This window comes from Argiope bruennichi, chromosome 8, assembly GCF_947563725.1.
Source record: "Argiope bruennichi chromosome 8, qqArgBrue1.1, whole genome shotgun sequence".
NCBI lineage: Eukaryota > Metazoa > Arthropoda > Arachnida > Araneae > Araneidae > Argiope > Argiope bruennichi.
In genome coordinates this window covers 117,314,957-117,339,901 of record NC_079158.1, presented here as the reverse complement: position 1 = coordinate 117,339,901, position 24,945 = coordinate 117,314,957, and the positions used below count along the sequence as shown (strand labels likewise).

Below are 24,945 nucleotides of genomic sequence, written 5' to 3'. Positions count from 1 at the left end.
CTAACTAATATGGAGATTGAATCGACAGCTGAAGATTATTTAGAATGTGCAATAGGTATGTAAAGCGTTATAATGTGATGTATTTTGTGAGGGCAAAAGCCCATTTCTATGTTGTGTGGTGGCCGCCATCCGATCATTGATGCCTTTGTGATGGCCGTTGTATTTCTTGCGAATAATTAATAAGAAGGTTGAATAGATAGATGTCACTCACTCTATTTTGTGACCAGGACAAAATATTAACCACGTTGGCAGATATCATCATGTGGAAGAATTTGATGGCGATCTTGTGCAGTGGATAGGATTGATTTATTGTTCCGAAGATTATTTAAACACTGTTATGGGCATGTGAAGTGATATAATGAGATGTATTTTGTGAAAGCCTACATTTACGGTGTGTGATGACCACTATTTGATCAACGATTCCTTTGTGTTGGCCTTTATATTTCTTGCGAATAATTAATTAGAAGAATAAGTAGATGGCTATAACTTACTCCGTTTTGTGACCGAAGATCCAGGACAGAGTATCTACCACATAGGCAGGTATCGTGTGGAAGAGCTTGATGGCAATCTTGTTGTGCAGTGGGTGGGACTTGAAGGAACCTCCGGGGTACCGGATCACGTGGAGGCTGGGGAACCTATTCACGATAGGTGTGGCCGTTCTGTGTATATCCAGCCATGTCACTTTGTTTAGGTCACCTGAGGTGCAATTATATACCTTCACACCGTCGGGCCTGCAAAGGAAAAGACGAAACTAAACTTAACATTCTAGAATAAATTAATTTAACATTCTCAAAATTCACTACTATTCAAATTGCAAATTCATATATCCAATTGAAATGTGTTTATTATTACATAATAATACAAATAAAATTTTTAATCTGTACCAAGCAAATAAAGTGGTGGTATTTCAAAATTTATCTTCGAAACGAAAATCTGCCAAAATTGGTGGTATGATGTGAAATGGAAAGTTAAATATCTAACCCATCCATCTCACCATTTGGAATGATAGTTAGGCACTTGGGAAGGATAAGGAAAGACGTCAGGTTCATGAATGGAAGTAGTTGCGGTGAATTCTTGTTAGGTATTCATCGAGAGAGTTGAAGAAAGCTAATGTGGAGTGATTGTTGGAAAATTATTTCATCAATAAATGGCAACATTTAAAATAAAAGATATTTATATAAATGGAAATAAAAAGGAAAAGGGCCATATCATGTAGTTTCACAGTAGGAACTAAATTGCTCAATTTCAATTCCCTCGCTATAAGCAGTCTATATTGCTTAGACCAATCAGTCTGAGATGGAAATCCGATTAAACGCCATCCCTTCCCTAAAATCGGCGATATATCGAGCTAAGTTTTGCTCTTGTTTCCATATTCGATTAATTCATCTTTTTATAGATTTATATCTGTAATTCAGATGATAATTAAAAAGTTGTGGATTTTATTATGAGTTAATGTGAGTTCTCCAAATGCAGGGTTTATAATTTATTGGTTTCAGTTTCCCTAGCGATATGGATACAAAGTATAATCAAGTTGAAAAGGAAAAATCTTAATAATCTAAGCTGTAAAAAAATTCTAATGTCAGTCTGAACGATTACAGTCGATTGCATTTTTCTTGTTAAAAATGTTAGAGAAAACATTTAAATACAATACAGGAGGAAACTTAAAGTTGCGCTTGCGTATATGATAATTCATTTTATTTATTCTTGATGATGCATACAATATCCAAGCGATTGCGCATTTCATTACCCAGTGTGAAGCATTATCCACTGGGTGTTCCGGCTGATGGATTTTGAAAATGAATTTTTTTAAAAAATGCAGCGTTTGCGGCTTGGGAAATTAGGGAACTTTATTCCAACAAGTTGTTAATTTAATTAACACTTCAACCGATAGGTGGTGCTGCAAAATAGAAAAATGTAAACCGGTATAAAAATGTTGCAAGGACTAAGAATTGTTGCAAATAATTAAACACCAATGTTTTCAATACAATCCCCATTTGCAACATGGCGAAGTTTGGGACAAAAATTTCTAGACATCCGCGTAATCAATTGGAATTGTCTCACATGCAATACAGTGCCATCTGTTCGGTGTGAATTTTAACTAAATTTACAATGTGGTGGAATAAAATTCCCTAATTTTCCAAGTGTAAGGCCGCAAACAATACATTTTTATCATATTTTGTCGTTTATTATTACTTTTAAACTCCATCCGTCATTTTCGAGACATCTGTGACATGTGTATTTTCAGTTCTTCACTGCTGTACACAAAAGGAGCAGGACACAATCTACGATACATTACAATCAAATGAAGACACAAAATTTATTTCAGAAAACGTAAATAATCACAGGCAGAATACGCATTCAATTATCGAATGCGTATCCATGGCTACGGACATATATTAAAGAATCTGGTGTGAAATGGACAACCCCTTAGATGCTGTTTGTGTCTGTGTGGATTGTTACAATGAGCAATTATTAAGTACATATAATTATTAAGTAAACGTTAAGCTCCTTTCTACATTGCGTCCAACTTTATTTTATTCCCGGCAATATTTATAAGAAATCCTGTCGATACTGCTACGTTCAGTGGTGGCGGGGTGGTCGGCTGTACGCAAGAAGAAGAAGAATATTTATAAGAAAGTTACACTCATTTATAATCGGTACAATTGCTTTAAATCGCTTGAAGACAGAGAATGCCTTTACAATAGTGAATGCAAATTCAATATTAAGACTTATGCTGTTGTCACTGAAAAAACATTTAAATAAAAAAATCTTTTTGACTGCAATGTGATCACCAATATGAATGTAACAAACTGCTGGTTTTTAATGTTCTTAAGATATTTAAATAGCAGCAAGTGTTATCGCGATGTTCGAATTCACTCACCTGTGTGTTCCTATGTGCCAGGCTGCCGTGAGGAGCAGGTTGGCGACCATATCGACAGGCATCCAGTCCACTACTGAACCCTTGTACACTAGCATGGTGCGGAGAAGGCCCTTACCAGTCTGCAGACAAAACAATCATTAATGTCTAGACAAAGAATTGGAATCGCTCAAGATTAAACCAGCCCTGAACACAATTGCAATGATGTGAATGAAAAATTCGCGTTGAATGAAATTTTTTAATAGAGTTATGTAGAAGCCATGTTAGAATGTTATGTGGTTGAAAGGTCGATCACTATTTGCTAGTGACCAACTGAACTTTGAAATTCATTCTTTTGGTATTGAGATCTGATCAAACATTTGGTACAATTCTGTTGAGGGAAAGAGATATTCTCCAAGGAGAAAAATTATACAAATTGTATGACTGAAAAAAGATCAAAAATCGGAAGTCATGAAATCATTTATTGCATTTTGAATCTATGTGATGAGCAATTCCCTATATATACATGAGTTCAATCTGGTTAAATCAACAGCTTAAGTTATGTGGCAGCTCTTTCAGAGTGAACCTTGCCATTTTAAACTTACGTTATTTGGCGAAGACGACATTTAATCTCCATTCCACTTTGCAAAATTCCAAATCATATCAGATTAAGAACTGTTAATCCACAACAGATTTAATAGACGAAAAAATTTAATAAGTAAGTAAGTAAAATAAGTAAAAGAAAAAGTAAATTTGCGGTGGAATCAGATCTCGAATTTATTACCCGTTGGTATAGAAGACGAAACTCTGCCACAACACTCTTCTCTATATTTGAATTTTTTGAAGAAAAGTAATCTCTATACTTCATCAAAATATTTACTACATAAAAATCTCCTATATGTCATTGCTGCCAAAACTCATTTTAAACAACCCCTTGCTGAATAACAACAAATTTAAAATTTTTGCTGTCAAAGATAAGTTCACTATGCCACCGAATGCTTACTGACTCTCTCATGGCACATGAGAAAGCCAAAAACAAGTCTAGAGGAAGAATGGTACTGAAGAGTTGCATCGAATACCCTCTCATGCGGAAATATCCACTCCATAGTAAATCATATTCATAAATACCAAGATCTCTTCAAGACTGAACTGAACTGAACTTCCAATAACTTTAACCAAAATGCCACTTGTCAAAATGAATTAAATTATTCCTTCAAAAGCGCCGAAAAATCCCTCAAAAGTGCAGTTCTCACGAAGGAAATCAAAACACCGGACCCAGACAGACGTTACAGATTTTTAACTCTACAATGTTTGTTTATATGCTTATACATGTCATACAGATGTTCACAATGTAATTTGTCAATTTTTTCCTTTTCAGTTAGTAATCTCATTTCCCTGTAAGTTCGATCCAAAGTCACCATTTGTTTCAGATTCTAATCCCCTCCATCCAGTTATTACTTCACCAAAAAATTGAATACAGTCGTGTAGGATTTGACACCGATGGGATTTTCTCTGGAGATACCTGGATGGTTTACCGTCTCTTTCTTTCCTTTTACATTTTTTTTCTTCCTTCCATCTTGTGCTCATCCAATTGGTGAGATAACTTAGTGTTATAGGCACCGGGCCACAGGATGGCTTTATGTTATATTATATCAAAGATAAGTTAGATTGATTGTAAGTAAAAAAATTATGTGAAACAGACCCAACAATCAATGACGTTATTATTTGTTATACGGATCTGTGAACTACAGAAAAAGTCTCATGAAATTAAAGAAACTTGCCAAAACAAAATAGCTGCTATATTTATAAATATATATATCAAATTTTCAAACTTTTTCCCAATTAAATTTTACACTGCGAAGATCGGAAGTAAAATTCCGATTTTTAAGCGATGCTTGAATCTAAATTACAGTTTCGTCCAAAACGCGCCAGTAATTTTTTTTTTAAATGTTACTTATTTTCCCTATATTTAAATTCGACGAATGGCATCAAAATACTCACCATAATGATGAAAGTCGAAGGTCCGTTCACACCATCCACCCAGCCCTGGAAGAAAGAAATAATATATTTAATCACGGATAGGAACTAAAAATGACCTTTAAACGTAATCAATTAATTACTAAACATGATACTGAGTTACAAAATGTGATAAGTGTTAGTTTTTCCTTGTAACATTTAACGATCGTCCTTCGAGCAATTACCAATCTTCGATTTATACATTTTATAGCATTTTTTTTGTAAACGGCGCATATATTTTCTACAGCTTGAATAGCATTTTTGCCTTCGCGCTAGTAAATCAGCAGGAGTAGTCTTCCCAAAATTTTCTCGCATATTCTATAATAAAGTTGAATTTTTGCTTTAGGCGCCTTTTTTCCCAACCGTCTAACCAACATTTGACATAGAATTAAAATTGCAGTTACAAAATTTGACGTAATTAAGTCATTGCGTCATCGCAATTAAATGCTTGTGAAAGTGCAGACAGATAGATGCCCAAATCTTATTGGATATGACTCAACATTTGACAGGTGTCTAGAATATATATATTAAATTTCTGCACTGAATTCTATACCTCAATCTCTCTCCTTTTTGTAGTTATTGTTTTAAATTATATTCTACCAGCCGGACAGACATACTTCCTTTGAATAAGATTTTGCTCAAAATTTGATAGAAATTTACAATTTTGGTAAAGATCATATACTCAATTTCATCGTCTAGATCCAGACGTTTTCGAGTTATCTTTGTCAGAGACAAACGCACAGATAGACATTTTCCAAAAATGTGTCTTTTAGGAAGGTCTTAAATGTAGAGATTCGTCGAAATCTGGAGTTCGAATTTCTTGACGATTACATTACTTTTTCTATATTTCGTATACAACAAAGTAAAACAGCATAGAATGCCAATTATTCAGTTTTTCGTTTTCCTCGCTTACAAAAACATCTAACAAACACAGTTAAATCAATGTTGTGGTGAATATACACAAATATATATGAAAGCAATACCTTTAAGAAGATATCTAATTTCAAAGATATCGAGTTTTCTAATTAGAGCAATTCGGCATCTCAGCGCAAGTTATCAGAAGTCGATCGAAGCGTCCAAACAATGCAGTAGTAGATCTATTTTCTGTGAATTCTCTATTTCTTTTTAATACAATCTTTGCTATTTGTGGCCATAAATGTGAGTGATAAATGGGAGAAAAACCATAAACGCCATCAACATGCATATAAAGAGATAGGAGACAACTGTGCAAGGGAGTGCTTGCATTCTCCAAAGTTTCATGTAGGAGAGGACTACAGAGTTATTCTAGACTTGTTAGTCGCTCTTGACAATAGGATTAATTTTTTCCTTTTTTAGTTCTGCAGCATAGATAAATTTCTGTGCATTACTTTTAATTTAATCAATCAAAGTACGTCTATTCACTATTTTTACTTTATTTCTGAATATTGCAGTGCATTTTGAATTGTAGCAAGTATCACTGTTGCGGAAGAATTAAAATAAATATGTCTACATCAAAGTGGAATTCTGGTTCTAGCTACTTTATCCCTTATCAACTTTAAAATTTCTATAAAAGAAGACTTTGCATGTTAGGAGATATTTCTACAAATAATACAGGAGAGTGTATGCCTGAATATGTGTTGACGATTTACAGAACAGACTGAGAGATCTAGAACTACGAAATATGGTACAAACATAATTTGGAGATCGATACCAAAGTGGCTAGGTACCCATAGAAGAGACTTTTCCATTCAGATTTTTCCTTGTGTAAATTTTTAAGGCTAGTCGTTGAATAATTTTAGGCGAATGGAAATTGATGTTTTTAAGTGCAATCAAAGCAGAATAACTGTCCGGAAGAATTAGGATATCTTTATTTGGGACTGTCAATTCATCCAGAGTTTGGCAGATCGCTAAAACTTCAGCTATAAAAATGTAGTTTATAGCATGAATACGATAAATAAATTTCTGTAAACAAGAAATACTAGCAATTGAGGTGAAGAGCTGTGATTTTGAACCATCAGTGGCTATGATGAAATAATTCGGAAATGTGTTCTGAATGCATTCAGTGAAGTTTGCTGCGATGACAGAAGCTGGGAATTCTTTGTTTTGGAAGCTGAAATCGTCCAGAAAGATTTCACAAAGATCGGGGCTAGAATATAGAAAAATTGGTATTTTTATTAGATGCTTCGGAGAATAATTAAGCTTTTGAAACGAAGCTTTGAGAATCTCTTTATCCTTTTCAGTCAATAGAACATTTAGATCATAAGAATTCTTGGTTAAGGGGGAGAAAGGGAAATTTGCCATTTGTTTGATGAAAAATTGGATTGCAAGGCGTATAATTTTTTCTGAAAGAATTTCTTGTCCTTTAATAAAATGGTATTGGGGGTGCAGGTGGGGATGCCAAATGCTATTCTCAGTGCCATTGTTTGGATTGTATTACAGAAGTTGAGATGTGTTTCAGAGAATTTGTTAATGATGGGACTACTGTAATAGAATAAACTAAGTATGCTGTAATTAATGATTGTGATTAAATTTTTTTGTTCTTGGGCCATGTCTCATGGATTCTAAAATTTTGTGACCTTGTATTTTTTTAAATGCCTTATTTCTAAGACTTTTTAAAATTTTGCCATTTTGATTAGTTTTAACAAACGGAATTCCAAGATATTTGTTCGATTCATTCCATGATCGATCTTAGGGATACCGACGTGTCCAGTAATCCAAGAAAATAGAATTTTAAAATTACGATATATCAATTTAAAATATAATTTTACTGCACTGAGCACCAAAGGATGGCTTTGTCTGAATGAGTTCAAAATTGCTTCCACTGAAACTTTGTGAATCAGTAGATATGATCCAGGCTTTCTCTCGAGCAGTGTAAATGGTAAAAATCTCCGAGGTAAAAACAGAATAATGCTTGTTCAACTTTCTAGAAAGTACAATGTGATCAAATACTACAGCTGAACCAACATGGTCGGTACCATCTTTAAAAACAGTGCCGTATTTTTCAAATGATTGCCTATGATCACAAAAGATTTGTATACAAACAGATGGCTCAGTTGAAGATTTTAGGAGCTTATTAAAATCATTGAAGTAAAGATGCTTTTGTATATCGAAGGAGGAACTTCGTCTTCTTTAGGTAAAATATCAATGTTCTTCAGGTTCTAAAAGAGAGCGGATTCTAAAACCAAACGATGGAATAAATGAAAGCTTTTTCTCATACAATTGTCCATAAATTGGATTCACGATTTTGTCATATATAAGATAGGAGGAACTCTGATTTATTTTTAAAAAAGTATTTGAGAGAAAATTTCTGGCGTCGTAAGTGTAAATCTAGTTCTTTCGTTATTACATATAAGCTCTGAACAGGAGAAGTTTTAAAACCCCTGATGCGACTCGGAAACCCTGATGATATATTGCCTCAAGCTGCTGAAGAATACACTTTGCCGCTGAGTCGTAAATCATGTTACCATAGTTTAACTTTGATTAAATCACACTTTTGTTTCACGCAATTTTTAAGAGAATTGAAGTATTATAGCTCTACCTTGTATTTGATAAAACTTTAAAGATATTTAAAGACTGAGCACATATTTTCATATATTCTAGTAAATAACTAATAGTTTTATGAGATAACTGAATTATACACTTTAATGGTTAACATATAAACATTTTAATTTCCATAAATAGTAATTTGCTTGAGACTGCTTCCATTTTATTCATAAATTTAAATCTTATTAAGTAACAAGGTGAAATTTCAATAAATATATTCCGTGTTAATATTTTAAAAGCCAGAAAAATCGGTATTCTGCGAACAAACCGGTCAGTAAAGACGGCTTATATATTTCAAAGAGGACTATTGTATGCCGGACATTATTGTGAAATGTAGATCTTAAGGCCTCACCGGCATAGGTTCCTTGAAGGCGGCCGTGACAATGGATGGTCTGACGATGGCCAAAGGTAGGCCGGGGCCCTCTGTCACTAGGATATGTTCCGCCAGGGCTTTGCTATAATGGTAGGTGGTCGGACGACCATCCATCAACTTCGGGAGAATGCTTTCCAGCATGGAATCGTCCATCCACCTGTTAAAAAAGGATTTATTTTCAGGTTTTACATCTTGATGAACAACTTCGAAAAATATCAGCCTATAAAAACATTTTTAAGTCGTCTTAATATTTTAAAAAATCATCTATTCCATGAAACCAGAAGCTTATTTTTCAAACTTAATTTTAATTATTTTTATGACAACTGACAACTTTCATATAACTAAATTTACTAGGTATTTTCAGCAGAGAAATTGAAATTACTACTTAAAGAAACACAATTGTGGTGCCTGTGAAATGCAACAAGCAGATAACTCAAAGAAATAACTTTAAATAAAAGCAACATTTCATTAGGGAGTGAGTGGAAACTCGTGAATTCAAAACACTTTTTGTTGTATTTTCTATGACATTGATTTTCATTATATCTATTTTGTATTTAATTTTATAAAATAGTGAAGATTCCGGAGATTGAATTAAAAAAAAATATTTGCCTACAGATTCTAATGGTGAATGACAGGTTACATAAAGAGGAAATGCACTACATGAAATAATTAACATCCTTTAATCACAGAAAATTATTAGCAACCTTTGATTACATGAAATGAATAACATCCTTTAATCGCAGAAAATAATTAGCAACCTTTGATTACATGAAATGAATAACATCCTTTAATCGCAGAAAATAATTAGCAACCTTTGATTACATGAAATGAATAACATCCTTTAATCACAGAAAATAATTAGCAACCTTTGATTACATGAAATGAATAACATCCTTTAATCACAGAAAATAATTAGCAACCTTTGATTACATGAAATGAATAACATCCTTTAATCGCAGAAAATAATTAGCAACCTTTGATTACATGAAATGAATAACATCCTTTAATCGCAGAAAATAATTAGCAACCTTTGATTACATGAAATGAATAACATCCTTTAATCACAGGAAATAAATAATTCCAATGTCTGTGTTTATTCATCACCATCACGGGTTCAATTACGTTTGTTTGGTGTGAAAATAAACATGGAGAACGAAAAGTGCATTTGATGCTCGTTTATTATTATAAAGGCAAGAATACTTTTTGTCGCAAAAAGGATGCGTGTTTTTATGGACATAGTGCTATAAATGAACAAACAGTGCAGAAATGGTTTTTGAAATTCAAACTGCGCGAATTTCACGTTTAAGATTAATAACACTTCAACAGAAAATCTGCAATTTCTGAAGATAAATTAAAACTCTGGTCATTAATAATCAATGTATTCCATTCCTGAACAATCTAGTAAATTAATCCTCCATTTATCTTGCACAGCCACTTGCTAAGTAATCTCATTGCCATGGCTTACTCTATTCATCTGCTATGTCCGGAGTTTAAGAACCTTGAGTTCAAGCACTCCGTGGCACTCCCTTCAAATTGGCAAATTCCTGTACTAGCAGAATAACTCAAAATGTTGTATTCCATCCTTTATGAGCATTCAATAGAAAGTGGTTTTAGTAGTCACCATCATGTTTGAGTATACCACGAAGTGAGTGAAAAAATTTTAAAATCCTGTTTTCCCATGCAATTTATTGCTCAAACTTTTAATTCCGGCTGTTGACATTTTTTATGCAAAAAATAAATAAATAAAAAAAGTAAAGGTATTCTTCGGATATGTATTAGAAAGTTCAACCTATCTAAACTGGCATAAGAGACAATTTTTAGCCCACAGAAACCTGTAATTGGAAGTATCTGAAAAACGAGATATCTCGTCGGTAGCGTTGAAAGTGTTAAAAAAAAAGGTTACTGAAGCCCGTATAGCGAGCCTTTATAAACGGATTATCTGTCATGAAGTTATTCTAGTGAACCAAAATCAATGGCACGAAAAGATCAATATCCTTCTCAGATAACTATAATCTTTAATTGGTGGGGTTAGACTCGATCTATTAAGAACTGTTGCTGCCAAACGAAATAATTAATTCGATAAAATACAGTAACCAGATGGATAGTTTGAAGTAAACTATTGACCAAAAGTTCCCAGAAATAGCCAATTGTAAAGAGGTGGCCTTTCACCAAGATAACGTTATACCACATGTGTTCTTTGGTAACCTGTGGTAGTTAATTGAGCTTGGCTGGTGTCTTAATCAACCAATCGTAGAGCCCTAACAAGGCACTTTCGGACTATCATCCGTTTCGCTTTTCGCAAAATTTACTTAAGAGATAAAAATATAGATTCTCTGTAGAACTAGAAACAAGCACCATTAAAAATTTTTCACCGATAAGTTAGCAGCGTTTTATGAAAGTGTTATTGAGAAACTTTCCTAAAGATGGTAATTCATTATCAAATAATTGATTATTATCAAATAATTAAATGTATTATTGAATAAACTTCATTTTTAACACAATTTTTTTTCAATTACTCCCATCTCTGAATTGGTAAAAAATTTCAAAAGAAACGGAAGAAACGAAAATAAAATCTTACTCTGCTATATCGATGACTTTCTGCGGCGAAATATTTTCAGGATAAATAATTTCATCAATCTCCTTCCTGTTGCAATAGCTGTACGCCGTGGACACATGAATGAATGCCTGGAAAAAGCAACAAACAATACAATGTAGACCGCACTGTACAATTTCATCCTAATGTTTTCACATATTCATTTCTTTCGCATTTCATTTTCACATGCCAACAGGAAATTATTTGCATTGTTTTGGATAAGAATAAGCGGCATCAACAAAAGATAAAAAAGAATTTTTTAAACTCAAAGATAATAAAGAATTGAGAATTTTCAAGCTAGAGACTTATTAGAGAACTCTCCAAGCAGGTTCTTGGAGGGAAAATGAAACCCCGCTTTGATTCCTAATTGATTTAATTTAAAATGTCATTTTACATAAATAGTATCTAAAGGGAAGCGTTTACAATTGTTTTATCAGTCATTCGCATCAGATATGTCAATGGCAAGTCGAAAACAGTATCAAAAGCAAATCTTTGGAATACTTAAAATATCTGAAGGCTTTGTCATCCAAAGTTATACGCATCGCATATATCTACTCCTGCAACTTGGTTTGTTACGCTAAAGTAAATTTGTATTCCATAAACACGTGTTGTATTCTTTATCTGATGTATCCTTTTAACTAAATGGCAAGCAGCGTCCTGTAGTTGTTGTTCTTCATGCTCCATTTAAAGCATGATTGGTTTTTTTTTTTTTTTTTTTGAATATCTGGCTTATCTTTAAAGTATGTAAATGACCTTTGAGGCACTCCGTATATAATTTTTTTTTAAAAAATGTTTCCAAAATTAATCCACTGATTGGCAGTTGATGATATATAAAGAATTTACACTTACTTTGGCCAAGAATGAAAGATCTGATAATTTGAGTAAAGTCTAAAAATTTTTAACTTGCTGATATTTTGCTTCGGTACAGATGTTATGAGGAAAATAGCAGACAGCAGTTCAAATATGAGCTGTTTACTGTTTATGAGTACTAAAGAAGATAAATAGGACACGCCTGTTCAGAGTTAATATTAGCATTTATTTTTCATATTGCAACTACATTCAAAAACTCAGATGCAGGTAATTCCTGTATAACAATTATTTTGCACAAAATTAAACAAATATATTGTTACAATTTAAAAAATAACTTTATTTAACAGAAATATGTCATATTCTTATGCCTTAAATAATGTTTTTTAACATCAATACTAAATACTGTTAAACGAAGCTGCTTACAAATTGCCAAGATAATCTTAGTTAACCTATCGCCTAAAGTTTCTTCAGTATTGTCATGGCAAATTATAGAATTAACAAATTGCGGAATTACCCACCTTACGTCATATCCTACACCAAAGCCCTTATATCAAAATCTTATTATTTTTTTTTTTTTTAACTAGGTAGTTATAGGTTTTAGACCAGGATCAGAAAAGTTATAAAGACTTCTTCTGGAAGTCATTTTATGGAAATCATCATAAAAAGTCGGCTCACCAAAAGAAATCTTCCTAATACTCACCGCTAATTTCGACATCCTCTTGCCGAGTTCCAGAACGCGACGAGTTCCCAACATATTCAGGTCCACGGATTTCCTGGGGAAAGAACAGAATTCAGAACATAATCCTTATTCTAAAAAGTATAAGAAACAAGAACAGGAAATTTCTCAATAGACAATGGTTATGTATCCTTCTTCTTATGGCTTCTCACAGAAAATATTATTAATAATAATTTTAAATAATATCAGTAGTATAACAAAAGAGGCCTTGATTTCCTGTTTTTTGAGAAGGGAAAACAAAAATAAAATATTTGTTGTAGATAGGTAAACCATAACATGAAAAAAAAATTACTTTCTTAGAAGCATTATTAACCCATGCTACATATCTATGCATTAATCCTTTTCATTTCTCCACCATATAGACAGTTTTCACAGAGCCATTTGAGATAGCCTTCATGCGTATATGAAAAAAAAAATCTCTCTATTTTACTCAAGTCAAACAAGCTTTATAAAAGAGGACATCTCTCTCAATATGGAAAATAGCAAATATGCGATATAAAATGACCAAAATCAGATGATAATTTTACAATATAATCCAATGCATGTATATAAGAAATAATTACATAGAGTCATTTAATAATTTTATTATAAAAATAATCATTTTGCTTAAGCGTGTTAGAACTATTATTATGAGTGATAACGCTGAGATTATTCTAATCAACTCAATGGAAAACAGAGATATTAAACAGCCACATGTCCAAAAATGTATGTGTCTTCCGGCAAGGCAAAGACAATCACAAGGAAATCAAATCTCATTAAGAATGTTTAACCTATAAAGAATTTATTGGTTATTGAGAAAGAATGACAGCTTTCAATAGAATAAAGAGAATATTAACTGCGACGCACAATTTAACATTAATTGAAAGATTGTATCACATAACAGTACAATTTAACGAAGATAATTACCATTTCATAGCACTTCATGTCTTTGATCATTCTATTAGATTAAAAGGCATGTAACATTCAATAATATTCTTTTTTATAGAGACAAAATATTAGAAGTAAGCACCAATAAGTATATAGAGCTCACAAATCGGTTTCCGAAGACAACAATACCCTGAAAATAAAGCAGTCACTCACTTGAGCGGCTCATCGAATCTAACTGTTGCAGCGGAATGGAAAACTACAGACACCTGTTTTGCAAGCATGTTGGTGTCAGTTTGACTGAGACCGAGCTCCGGCAGGCTGATGTCCCCGCTGATCGGCACCACTCGGGTTAGAATACGGGGGTTCTCCCTCTTCAGCCGGGAGAAAACCTAAGAGAGGGGCAAAAGAGAGAATAACACTCTACTGGAGAAAGTACGAGAAAATATCAGGAAGACCATGCCTTCTTGTTATAGGATAAGATGGCGAAAGGAATGGGAACTCACCTGGCATGTGAATAATTGGTCCAGCCTCTGACGTGGTTCCTGTCCATCCTTGGGCCGCATCAACACATACACGGTACGGACCCGCTGGCACGAGCGTAGGAGCTTCTCAAGAAGGACCTGTAAGGGATATGTATGGTCAGTACAAATTTCGAGTCAAGAACCTTAACAATTTTTGTTTGTATTAATAAATGCTTGAGTTTTCATCTGAGAAATAAAATAGAATAACAATTCATTGCTTTTTAATTCTATTCAAAAATAACGTGTCAATAACAGGATTGATATTGTTTGAAAAGTAGTGCAAGCAAATTATGACAATTATTTATTGACAGCGTTAAATGAGTGTTCAGAAATTTTTGTTAGTACGATGCTTTGCAATAGTATTAAATGTCATCAGAAGAGGTAATTATGATTTAAAAAATTAGCAATCGTTGGAAATTTTTTGGATTTACATGACAATGGTTCCATTACAGAAAATTTTCTATATTAACAGCTATATCTATCGGTAGTCCACTGGTCATATATATTCCGAGGGAGGATCAGACTGCATAAATAAAAAGGCATATAATAAGTAAACACACTATAAAATTGTTTGAAACTGCACTTTTTAGCATCGTAATCTTCAAAACGTTTCTGGGGTGAATCTTCAGACACCTCCCCCTTTTTGCTGGGAATATTCCATACCCCTCAAAAGCTTCGCATCCCCCCCCCCAAGTCAGGGGAGAAAATGATCCGCATGTGATTCAATTTCTAGCTTAGAGGTCTGAAGACTTCTACTGGCTGGGAACAATTGATTTGGCAGAAGCATCATTAGGTCCACTGCTGTAAGGAAAGAATATATTTAGTTCAAACCCATACGATTGAATCTTAATTGTAATCCGCAACGTCTCGGACAATTTATCCAAAATACCCTTATTTATGCAATACAAAAGGATATTTCATCAGCCATGTCAAATTTTCACATTCCTAAGTGAATTTTTCTAATTGTGGCACTATTCACTAAACATAGGTAAGTGCATGGACTGGCATTGCATTTTCCAGGATTCAATCAATGTGATTTCTTTCTGAATGGGCACTTGAAGGACGACAGAAATTTAGGAAATCATCAGTCATGAATGTAAAATCATTTTTCTAGAAATATCGCAACGCATCTCTGCATTTAATATAATGTCTCTCACTCGAAGAATGTCTATTCGACATGTCTATTCACAGAAACGAAATATTGGAGCCACTCCAAATCTTGGGAACAGTTCTGTCCGTCTGGAATAGGTTATTCTTATATGTGTTTTCTGGCAAACATATATTAAGGTTAAATATAGTATCTAGTAATGTGTCTTTGTCAAAAGTAAGTGATTTAATCGCCTAAATACGATATATATTGCTTTTGATTGAAATGAGATGTGGAAACAGCTCTTTACCTTTCCTACAAAACCACTGACTCCCGTGATGAAGACGCACCTGTCCTTGAAGAATTCGGACACCTGGGATGTATCCCCCTCCTCAATGGGAGAGGCGTAACCCCCGTCATCGTCTCGGTCCGTAGACATCACCAGCTACTGCTCATGGCTCGGATCTGTGAAACAGAAAACTCTTCATTAAACAATTGACTTAATTCAAGAGATATTACAGTTGTGTGAGAAACAATGTAACTATGAGTTAATCCGGGCGTTGTGCAATATCTGTTGCTAGAGTTTAAAACTGAATTCTACTGTCACCTGTATAAAAACCTATTATTTAGAATCTATAATAGTGTTCTCCTGAAATATTAGCTCTCATCCCTAGTAAGAGAGATTTATAGATATTCCTAATAGATGCTGAATGGTCAGCAGATCAACAATCCCCGAGCTTGACGACGAATTTAATGACTTTGTCGAAAAAATGAGAGTTCTGGAAAATCTAAGAATCATGATATTATTTCTACTAGTAATCGAGATCTAGAGTTCTTTCTCGAGAATTCCATATTAGGCATGACCAATAAGAAGATTATATAAGCGGAAGCGATCAACGAAGAATAATTCTCTCTTTGGAATGCTTATTGCATTGCAAACTTATGACATCAAGCGCTGTTGTCTATGCGTTTATTTTTTTAGTGACTTATTGTCTGTTTGTGTGTTATAATTTCTGTAAGTGATATTCCTTGTATATACAAGTGTTTTTTGGTGCTTGTGTTTTTCATGGAATAAAGTGATGTTTCTCATTCCCAGCTTGTTATACTGCATTTACATGATAATTTCCGAAACAATATCAATTATTTAAAATATATTAAGATAATAAATAGCATAGATTTTCAAATTATGGTTCGTATTCGTAGTATGATGCCACCTAATGAATTGTTCACAAAACTAATGTTGTCAGTAGCGGAAGAACACAACGCAAAAAAAAAAAAAAATTAATGAAGGGGAGGGCTGTAAAATATTGTTCCCCTGAGTACACGTGAAAGGTGACATTTAGACACATCAAAACTCTTGTTAGATGATAATGAGAGAAGAGCACTGACAACTCAATTTTAAAACAATAAAATATTTTTTTTTCCAAGAGCATTCATCTTAAGAGTATATTTATTATCTCCCACCAGCTTCAGATATAAGATTAAATCTGTTTTTAATTAAATCAATTTTATAAAACTCAACTCCATGGTAGAACTGCAAGGATGGCATTAAATTTGCCTTCCATTTTAACATTTAAATTATCCACTACGAGTCAGCTTTTATAATAAATCCATTCGGATTATTTTTATGGTCTTTTCGTTTATTAGCACGTGGCATTAGAACTATTTTAAGAAGAAACTGAAAATATGCAAAATCATTAAATCCTACCAATGTTAATTATTCATTCTAGTTATTTGACGCTTAAACTAATCTAAGACCTTGACAATACTAATAAAAACTTCTTTGCTCGAAGGAATGATTGGCGGAGGAAGTAGTTATGAAAATGAAGGGTAATAAAAATAGAAAACGTAATTAAATATATATGAAAGAAGCTAATGATATACAGAACTAGTTAATTTGATACAATGGTACAAAGCCTCATTTTTCTGCATTCTTTCCGTCTGAATTACTAATGAGGATAAAAAATAAACATGAAAGTATTTGATAATAAATGAATTATAAATGAAAAATATCTCTATCTCAACTAATAATAAAGTTGTGTGTGTGTGCGTGCGCGCGTACGTGTGTGTGTGTGCGTGAAAGAGTAAATGAGAGTGTGAATGAGTGAGTGTATGTGTGTGTGGTGTAAAAGAGTGAATGAGAGTGTGAATGAGTGAGTGTGTTGTGTGTATGTGTGTGTGTGTGTGTGTGAAAGAGTGAATGAGTGAGTGTATGTGTGTGAAAGAGTGAATGAGAGTGTGAAAGAGTGAGTATATGTGTGCGTGCGTGTAAAAGTGTGAATGAGTGAGTGTATGTGTGTGTGTGTGAAAGAGTGAATGAGAGTATGAATGAGTGAGTGTATGTGTGTGTGCGTGCGTGTAAAAGAGTGAATGAGAGTGTGAATGAGTGAGTGAGTGTATGTGTGTGTGTGTTCTTTAGGCCAGACCTTTGAACCTAAAGCAACCAAATTTGGTACGTATTTAATGTGGAGGGGGAGTGGAAATATACACCTCTCTGAGCGACTTTTTTTGAAATTTTACTTATAATTTCAATAAATTAAAAAGGAATCTGAATTTTGGTGAATTTTTTGCGATATATTATTTCCAAAAATAAATTTTACGTGCTTTCAAAATTTAAAAAAAAGTTGTCTATTTATTGATACTAATTTAATAATCTTGCGAAACGTTTCCAAATATTTGGTAACTTTTTAAAATATTTTATTTAATTTCCAGTAATATGTTGCTTAGAAATTCAAACTGATTTTATTGTTTAAACAAGTATTTTTTCATGTTATTTTCTTCCTTTGTTGAAAGCTAAAGATGAAAGATTCTGCTTAATATCTGTGTAGTTAACAAAACTAATAAAAAGTGAAGGAATAACACCACGATAATTATACATTGATCGGGCATTTATGTTTTCATTAGCGTTGTGAGGTCATGAAACGGGTCTCCATAAGAAAGTTCCATGTGCACGGTGAACAAAAGATATGAAAGGCAATTAAAAATGGGCCTTATTGTCCATTGGCCCATTTTTAATGGGTTGACAATTTGAGGTAATCATGAACTTGAAGCTATATCTAAATGATTTATATGAAATTAAATATAATCAAAATTCCTGGCGAAACAGTTGGTCATCAAACGCGACTATTCTGCAATAAAAGATTTATGTTTAGCTATAAAACAGATTAATAAAGACACTGACTGGAAGCCGATATAAATCATTTTCCCAAAAAGGAATATTCATATTTTACGATAAAAATAATTTAGCAAAACCTCAGTTCTCAAATTTCATAAGGCAAAATAATTGATATTACTGTAAAAGGTACAAGAAATATTCCTTATAGAAATTTTGAGATAATATATAATAAGCAATAAATAAATAACGATAATAAACTCATGACATTATGCTAAGGAGGAAGGAGGACAAAATGGAATACCCAGGAAATTCACGCTGAAGTAAAGGTAATTAGTTTGGAACAAATAATATTTATAGAGAAACATTCCTCAAGCTTCGTATTAGTTTGAAACATGTGAAACCACTGGGGTTCGCAGTAAAACCACCTTTATTATATACTTAAAGAAATTCATTGATTAAAATATACAGAAAAAAAAAAGCGCGTTGTGTCCTTCGCTTGACCTTTAAACAAGATTTCGAGGTTAAGCAAATATTTTGCCTGCAAAAAGAAAAAAGTGCGGATTTTCCATAACCACTTAAGAGGGATTCGACTGTTTGGAAATGTTACAAGGAAATAAAAAAATTGAGACCTGTGGTTTTCTTTATGAATACCTGGAAGTTGCTAAAGAATTTCTAAAAGTATACATCTTTCCTTTTTACGCTTCAGAAAAGAAATAGCAATTAAGACACTAAATCCTGTATCAAAGTTTATGTATGGAAATATTGAGATAATATGTTATTAGCTGAGTTTTCTGAAAGAGGAAGTTGTCGAAACAGTTTTCCTTATTTAGTCAGTGGATTTCTTGAGTAAAAAAAACAAAGCTGTCTTAAGAAATTTAAATAGAGAAGTAATTTGGTTCCGCAACATACGCTTAACTAAGATTTTCGAGAGTCTTTGGCTCAAGAAAAATATCCATTTAATAAATTAATTCAGGAACCAAAAAAAAGTTATCTGATCTCTTCCTCATAATTTTACATATCAGTTCTTTTTCGAAATAGGATTTTGTAAGCAATTTTCCCCTATTCTTGATCGCCGATATTTTTAATTTTAATAGTTGAATTATAGAATTTTTTTTTCTGTTCTGTTCGACGTTTTTATTTTAAACAAAAATATAATAATATGCTTAATATTTAAATTTATGTAATAAAAATATCAAAACATTTAACATTTTATTGATAAAAAAATTAATTATTTATTTAATTGATATAAATATTGCATTTTAATTTATGGCATTAGAAAAGAATTATTTAAATAAACAAATTTTATATTTACATAATAATATATATGTATATTGATATAACAATATTTTTAATTATTAGCACATTAACCGCCACGACAATCATCGATGACCGAAAATATAAAATACCACATCAAACAAAAACAAAGCATTTCATTAATAAATTAATAATTACGGCTAAATTTTTATCAAAATATTTTAATGGGTTTCATTAAAACACGATAAACATCCCGTGTGTGTGATGTTATTGTTAAAAAGAACTCCAAGCCTGCTTCTCTATAAATCAAAAAAAAAAAAATGTTTTAACATATATAAAAATAATGGAATTTCCAAATATTGAATTTTTTAAAAATTTGCATTAAAAAAACGGTTTTTGTGTATTGAATAAAATTATTATACATTGAACAATTTCAAATTTTAGTATATATTTCTAAGTTCAAAAAAGTTTTCGTATAAATATCTCTATATATAAAACGCTAATATACGTGGCACAGAAATAGAGCTTATTACTAATTGTCGAACAATCAAATATAAACAAAACGTCATACAAATTTCAGACTGCTTCATTCATTGAACATTTTTACAACTGTACTGAATCAAATGCTTCGCTTAGCTAATGAATGGAGCAGCAAAATATTATTAGATGTGCTCTGGAGATAGTTCGCCGTGTCACTAAAATAGGACGTTCAATTAGAGGAAAGAAGACGAGAAAGAAATCAAGAAATAAGCTTCAAACATAAAGTTTAATCTAGCGCAAAAATAGACTTAATCATTGCCTGATACGAAGATTGCCCTTCCAGAATTGTAAGATTTAAGATTAATATAAGAATGCCAAGCTCGTCAAAATGATGCCAATCATCCTAAAACTCTAAATGTTCTGGATGTATATCAGAAATACTAACAAATGGTTTTTAAAGCTGCCATAAAAAAATCGTTACGATTATATTAATCGAGAAATCACTCCAAAATTCCTCAATTTTAGCGTCCATATAGTAATTTTAATTCTAGCCATAATCTTATGATTTGTCTACGGAAATTAATATTCATAGCTTTCAAAAGAATAAATTTATAAAAAATGCTTTTTGTATTATCCTAAAACTAGATTAATTACCTTTTTAATGACATAAATTTCATTTATTCAATTATTCCCTTATTATATTCATTTATTTAATTTCATAAATTCAATTTTTCCCTTAACTTTTGTAATATTCAGTAAGCTGTTTTAATTGAATTCATGTATTTTAGACATCAAATTACAAGGTGACAAGTTTTTTTTAAAGAAATGCATCCCTTATTATTAATTTAATAGCCTAAGAAGTCAATAATCTAGACAAAGAAACTGGTCTATATTTATTTCGAACAACTGGATTTATAATTTTATATATTCCTTTTTATTTTTGAACTCAATCATAAAGAGGAATATAAATTGAAAAAGAAAACTGTTTCAATGATTCCGATAACGTTAAATATTGCCAGAAATCTGGAACTCTTTCTGATAAGCCTTATGATGAAAAAAATACAATAATGGAAATAAAAAATTAAAATAAAATGATTCATACCTTTAAGAAAGAAGCTATCTCAACAATCCAAAAGAAATACAAAGGTAAGAGAAAGAATTCCACAAAACTGTTTTCAAATATTTGATACAGTTTGAAAGCATGCGACCATTTTTTTTCTTTGAAAAACTTTATTATCAGTCAAAATTGCACTTTGATAAGCTTCGCAATGAATGACGATCTGTTTTCAATATCATTGTTGACATAAGCCAGCTTGTAAACAAGATAATGTTGACAGGCCGAATTTTATGTGTAGTGTGGTATGATGGGATAGTGTCACGAAAAATTCGATCAAATCGCTTTAAAATTCTAACTTTTAGATCTATTTTTACCTAATTCGGCATGTACTTACTTCTTAAGCAGTAAAAAAAGAAGATTATATTAGATGTTGAATTAATCTAACTTCCGTAACTGCGGAGCATTTTATCAAATAAATACAAAACAATTCTATTAATTTTTCTATTATATCAATGTTGCCACTTTTAAAAAATAAATTAAAAAAATCTATGTTAATTTTCTTATTCTCAAAGCAATTAAATACTCGTGGAACAAAATTTTAAAAATCTGAAAAATATTAGTTAAATAAATACAGATAAAAGTGTAGATAATTTATTGGCAACATTATGTAAAAATGTCGGCTTTAAAAAATTCGAAAAGCTGCAAAAGTTTCAGTTCTTTTGATTTCATTCTTATTTTGGATGAGATTTTGTCTTTATTCAACTTTTTAAAATAAATCCAATTATTTTCGAATAATATATTCTTTTTCCTAAAATTATATATCGTTCTAAAAATTTTCTAATTATTTCTTTAATGGGGAAAACTATTAATATTAATATTATTATTAATGTTAAAAACAAACTGCACAAAACTATTAATTAATAAAACAAGAAAAATTTTATTACCTGTGTAAAGGTTTCCATATAGCTAAATTATTTCTTTGATACGAAAAATTATTAATATTGAAAATTAATCAAAACAATCCAAATTTTATTACATACGTGGAGTAAACGTTTCCATTAAGCCAAATTATTTTTTGGCAAAAAATTATTAATTTTGAAAATTACTTGCGTGGTGTAAACGTTTTCATCTAGTCAAATTATTTCAATGAAATTTAAAATTATCAATATTTAAAATTAAACAAAACAATTCAAATTTTATTACCTACATAGAGTAAACGTTTCCATTTAGCCAAATTATTACACTGATATGAAAAATTATTAATATTGAAAATTAATCAAAACAATAGAAATTTTATTACTTTCGGAATTTTAACGTTTCCATCAAGCCATATTATTTCTTAGATATGAAAAATCATTAATAAGGAAATAAATTATCCAAAACAGCTCCGATGTTAACACCTTCTTGATATAAACGTTTCCATCTAGCCAAATTATTCCTTTGATACAAAAAAATTATTTACACTGAAAATTAATTAAAACAATCCAAGTTTTATTTACCTGCGTAGTGTAAACGTTTCATTTAGCCAAGCATAACACTCAGAACTCAGTAAAGTAGATATCTTTTTAAACTTTTTTCCTGGGGAAACTTGAAGAAATTTCATCTTTTTAAATAATGCTCATAACACTTTCTTCAAACTTAGACACTACGTATTACGGATTATATAAATCTTTGTTTTTCTAGACGAGAGTTTACAAAGTTACTCTAAATGTTATATATACTGTAATATTTCTTGATTGAAACATGAGTGGAAAATTTTGAAATGGCTTTTGTCAGTAAAATAAACACTTTTATCACTTTGAAAGGCAATGCGTGGCATTTTAAGATGATTTTTATCAATACACCAAAATATAAATTATCGAATTACAAAATAAAAAAGCTTTATAATACACCATTCGCGTAACCTTGGTTAGAATTTGTTTCCATTCATACTCTTAAAAAAGATAAGAAATCTCCATAGTGTTTAAACTATGGCAAAACTATGTAAAAACATCTAATGCCTCTCCTTGTTGAGTTCATCCTGCCTGAGATACTAATTAGTTTAGTTATATTAACGTCCCGTTTGAAGCAACATTAGGGGTATTTTGGGACGGACCTCGTCATTTTGAACCGCGGTCAGATGACGAGGGCGACACCTGAGCTGGCACCCCCCTCTCCACACCGCACCACACCAGCGGGAGGACGTTTGGTCAGGACGGATTTAACGTGCAACAGACCCCCTTACACGACGGTTCTTCGGTGGAATCGGGTCTCGAACCTGAAACCCTTCGGTTCCGAAGCCGAGACCTTACCACCAGGCCACCGCGGCCTGCCTGAGATACTAAGCGTTGATATCTCTAACAGGTTGCGTAGATTTCTTCATGGAAATTCCTTTATTCCTAGAATTTCCTTACTTTTGAGGACAGAAATTTAAATTTGATAAATAATCGGCCCATATGATACACTAGTAGCCTCAGGAGACCAGCCAAGAATATTGGTTAGAATTGTTTTCAGATAAAACATTTAAATATAATTTTATATCCGTCCTTCCGCCAAACTGTCTGCCATTAAGGTCGTGTTATTTTGTCTTAGTTAAGTTCTGTTTATTGTGTACATGAAGCTTTCTGAACGAGGTAGTCCCATAACATCAAAGCACTGTTAAAAACGGTAATATCCCGTTCATATATTTTCTAAATTTCGCGAAGAAAAACAGAAGCCAACGTTCAGGACTGGAAGAAAATCACGCGATGAAATATTACTGAAACAATGAAAACGATTTTATTTTCAGAGCAATAATGTAACCTATTGCTGGAAATTAAGTGAAAAAAATTTAAAATTTCCAAAATTAGGGAAAAATTTCCACAAGTTCAGTGGTCGGTGATTGTCCTTAAATAAAGACATTCAAAATTTCATAAATTGGTCAGATTTGGAGCATGGAAATGCTTTTTTAATTTAAAAATTGGTTTACCAATAAATATGATTCTTTAGGACCATATCTATTGACAATAAAAAAGTACATATCTATTGGCGCTCAACGGACTGCTCGTTTCACCTAGAACTACAAAATTTGACCAAAATATTCTTCGGAGGGTAAGAGTTTATACCAGATACATACATATATATATATATATATATATATATATATATATATATATATATATATATATATATATATATATATATATATATATATATATATATATATATATATATATTCTTGAAAGCAGAATGCAGATTTGAATACATTTACATTTTAAAATTAATTTTAATATCCATTCCGGGAAAGCATAATTATTTACATGCAGAGAAGCGGACAAGGCACGTCCGCTAGAGCGCGAAACAAAAGCAGAAGTAAGGAAGGAAGGGCGAAACAAATGATCAGTAGTCTTGTATAACATGGGATTTCCGGCCACGTGGCGATTGAATACACGTGTTGACTTTTGACAAGGGCACCGAAAGGATCATTTTCACTTGATACGCAGACTGATTGCGCAGTAATTTTTACACAGCTTCATACGTGGAATGAGATTAGGAAATAAGAGAATATTTTACTAAGGGCTAAATTAAGATAAAGTTTTGGAAATTAATTTTGATTTTGAGATAGCTTTCAGAATATTATTCCACCAAAATGAGTTTTACACTATTTAAAAATTAGAAAATGTCATTTTAATGATACTA

The 24,945-nt window shown here is 32.0% G+C and overlaps 1 protein-coding gene across 3 annotated transcripts in view; it reads right to left on the bottom strand.

Annotated features, from left to right (window-relative positions):
• LOC129981445 (fatty acyl-CoA reductase 1-like) overlaps window positions 1-24,945 on the bottom strand; it is a 52,645-nt gene that overhangs the window by 8,709 nt on the left and 18,991 nt on the right. For 2 of the 3 annotated variants that reach the window (XM_056092285.1, XM_056092286.1), the window contains exons 2-10: window positions 15,693-15,847; window positions 14,278-14,394; window positions 13,988-14,163; window positions 12,872-12,944; window positions 11,347-11,453; window positions 8,748-8,925; window positions 4,859-4,903; window positions 2,882-3,000; window positions 492-731 (exon numbers count right to left, since the gene is read on the bottom strand). In XM_056092285.1, coding sequence (XP_055948260.1) covers window positions 492-731; window positions 2,882-3,000; window positions 4,859-4,903; window positions 8,748-8,925; window positions 11,347-11,453; window positions 12,872-12,944; window positions 13,988-14,163; window positions 14,278-14,394; window positions 15,693-15,821 — 1,184 coding nt within the window. In that variant the 5' untranslated portion in view covers window positions 15,822-15,847. Of the gene's footprint in view, window positions 1-491; window positions 732-2,881; window positions 3,001-4,858; window positions 4,904-8,747; window positions 8,926-11,346; window positions 11,454-12,871; window positions 12,945-13,987; window positions 14,164-14,277; window positions 14,395-15,692; window positions 15,848-21,333; window positions 21,474-24,945 lie in introns of those variants that run through there. The other variant, XM_056092284.1, reaches the window with a different exon arrangement.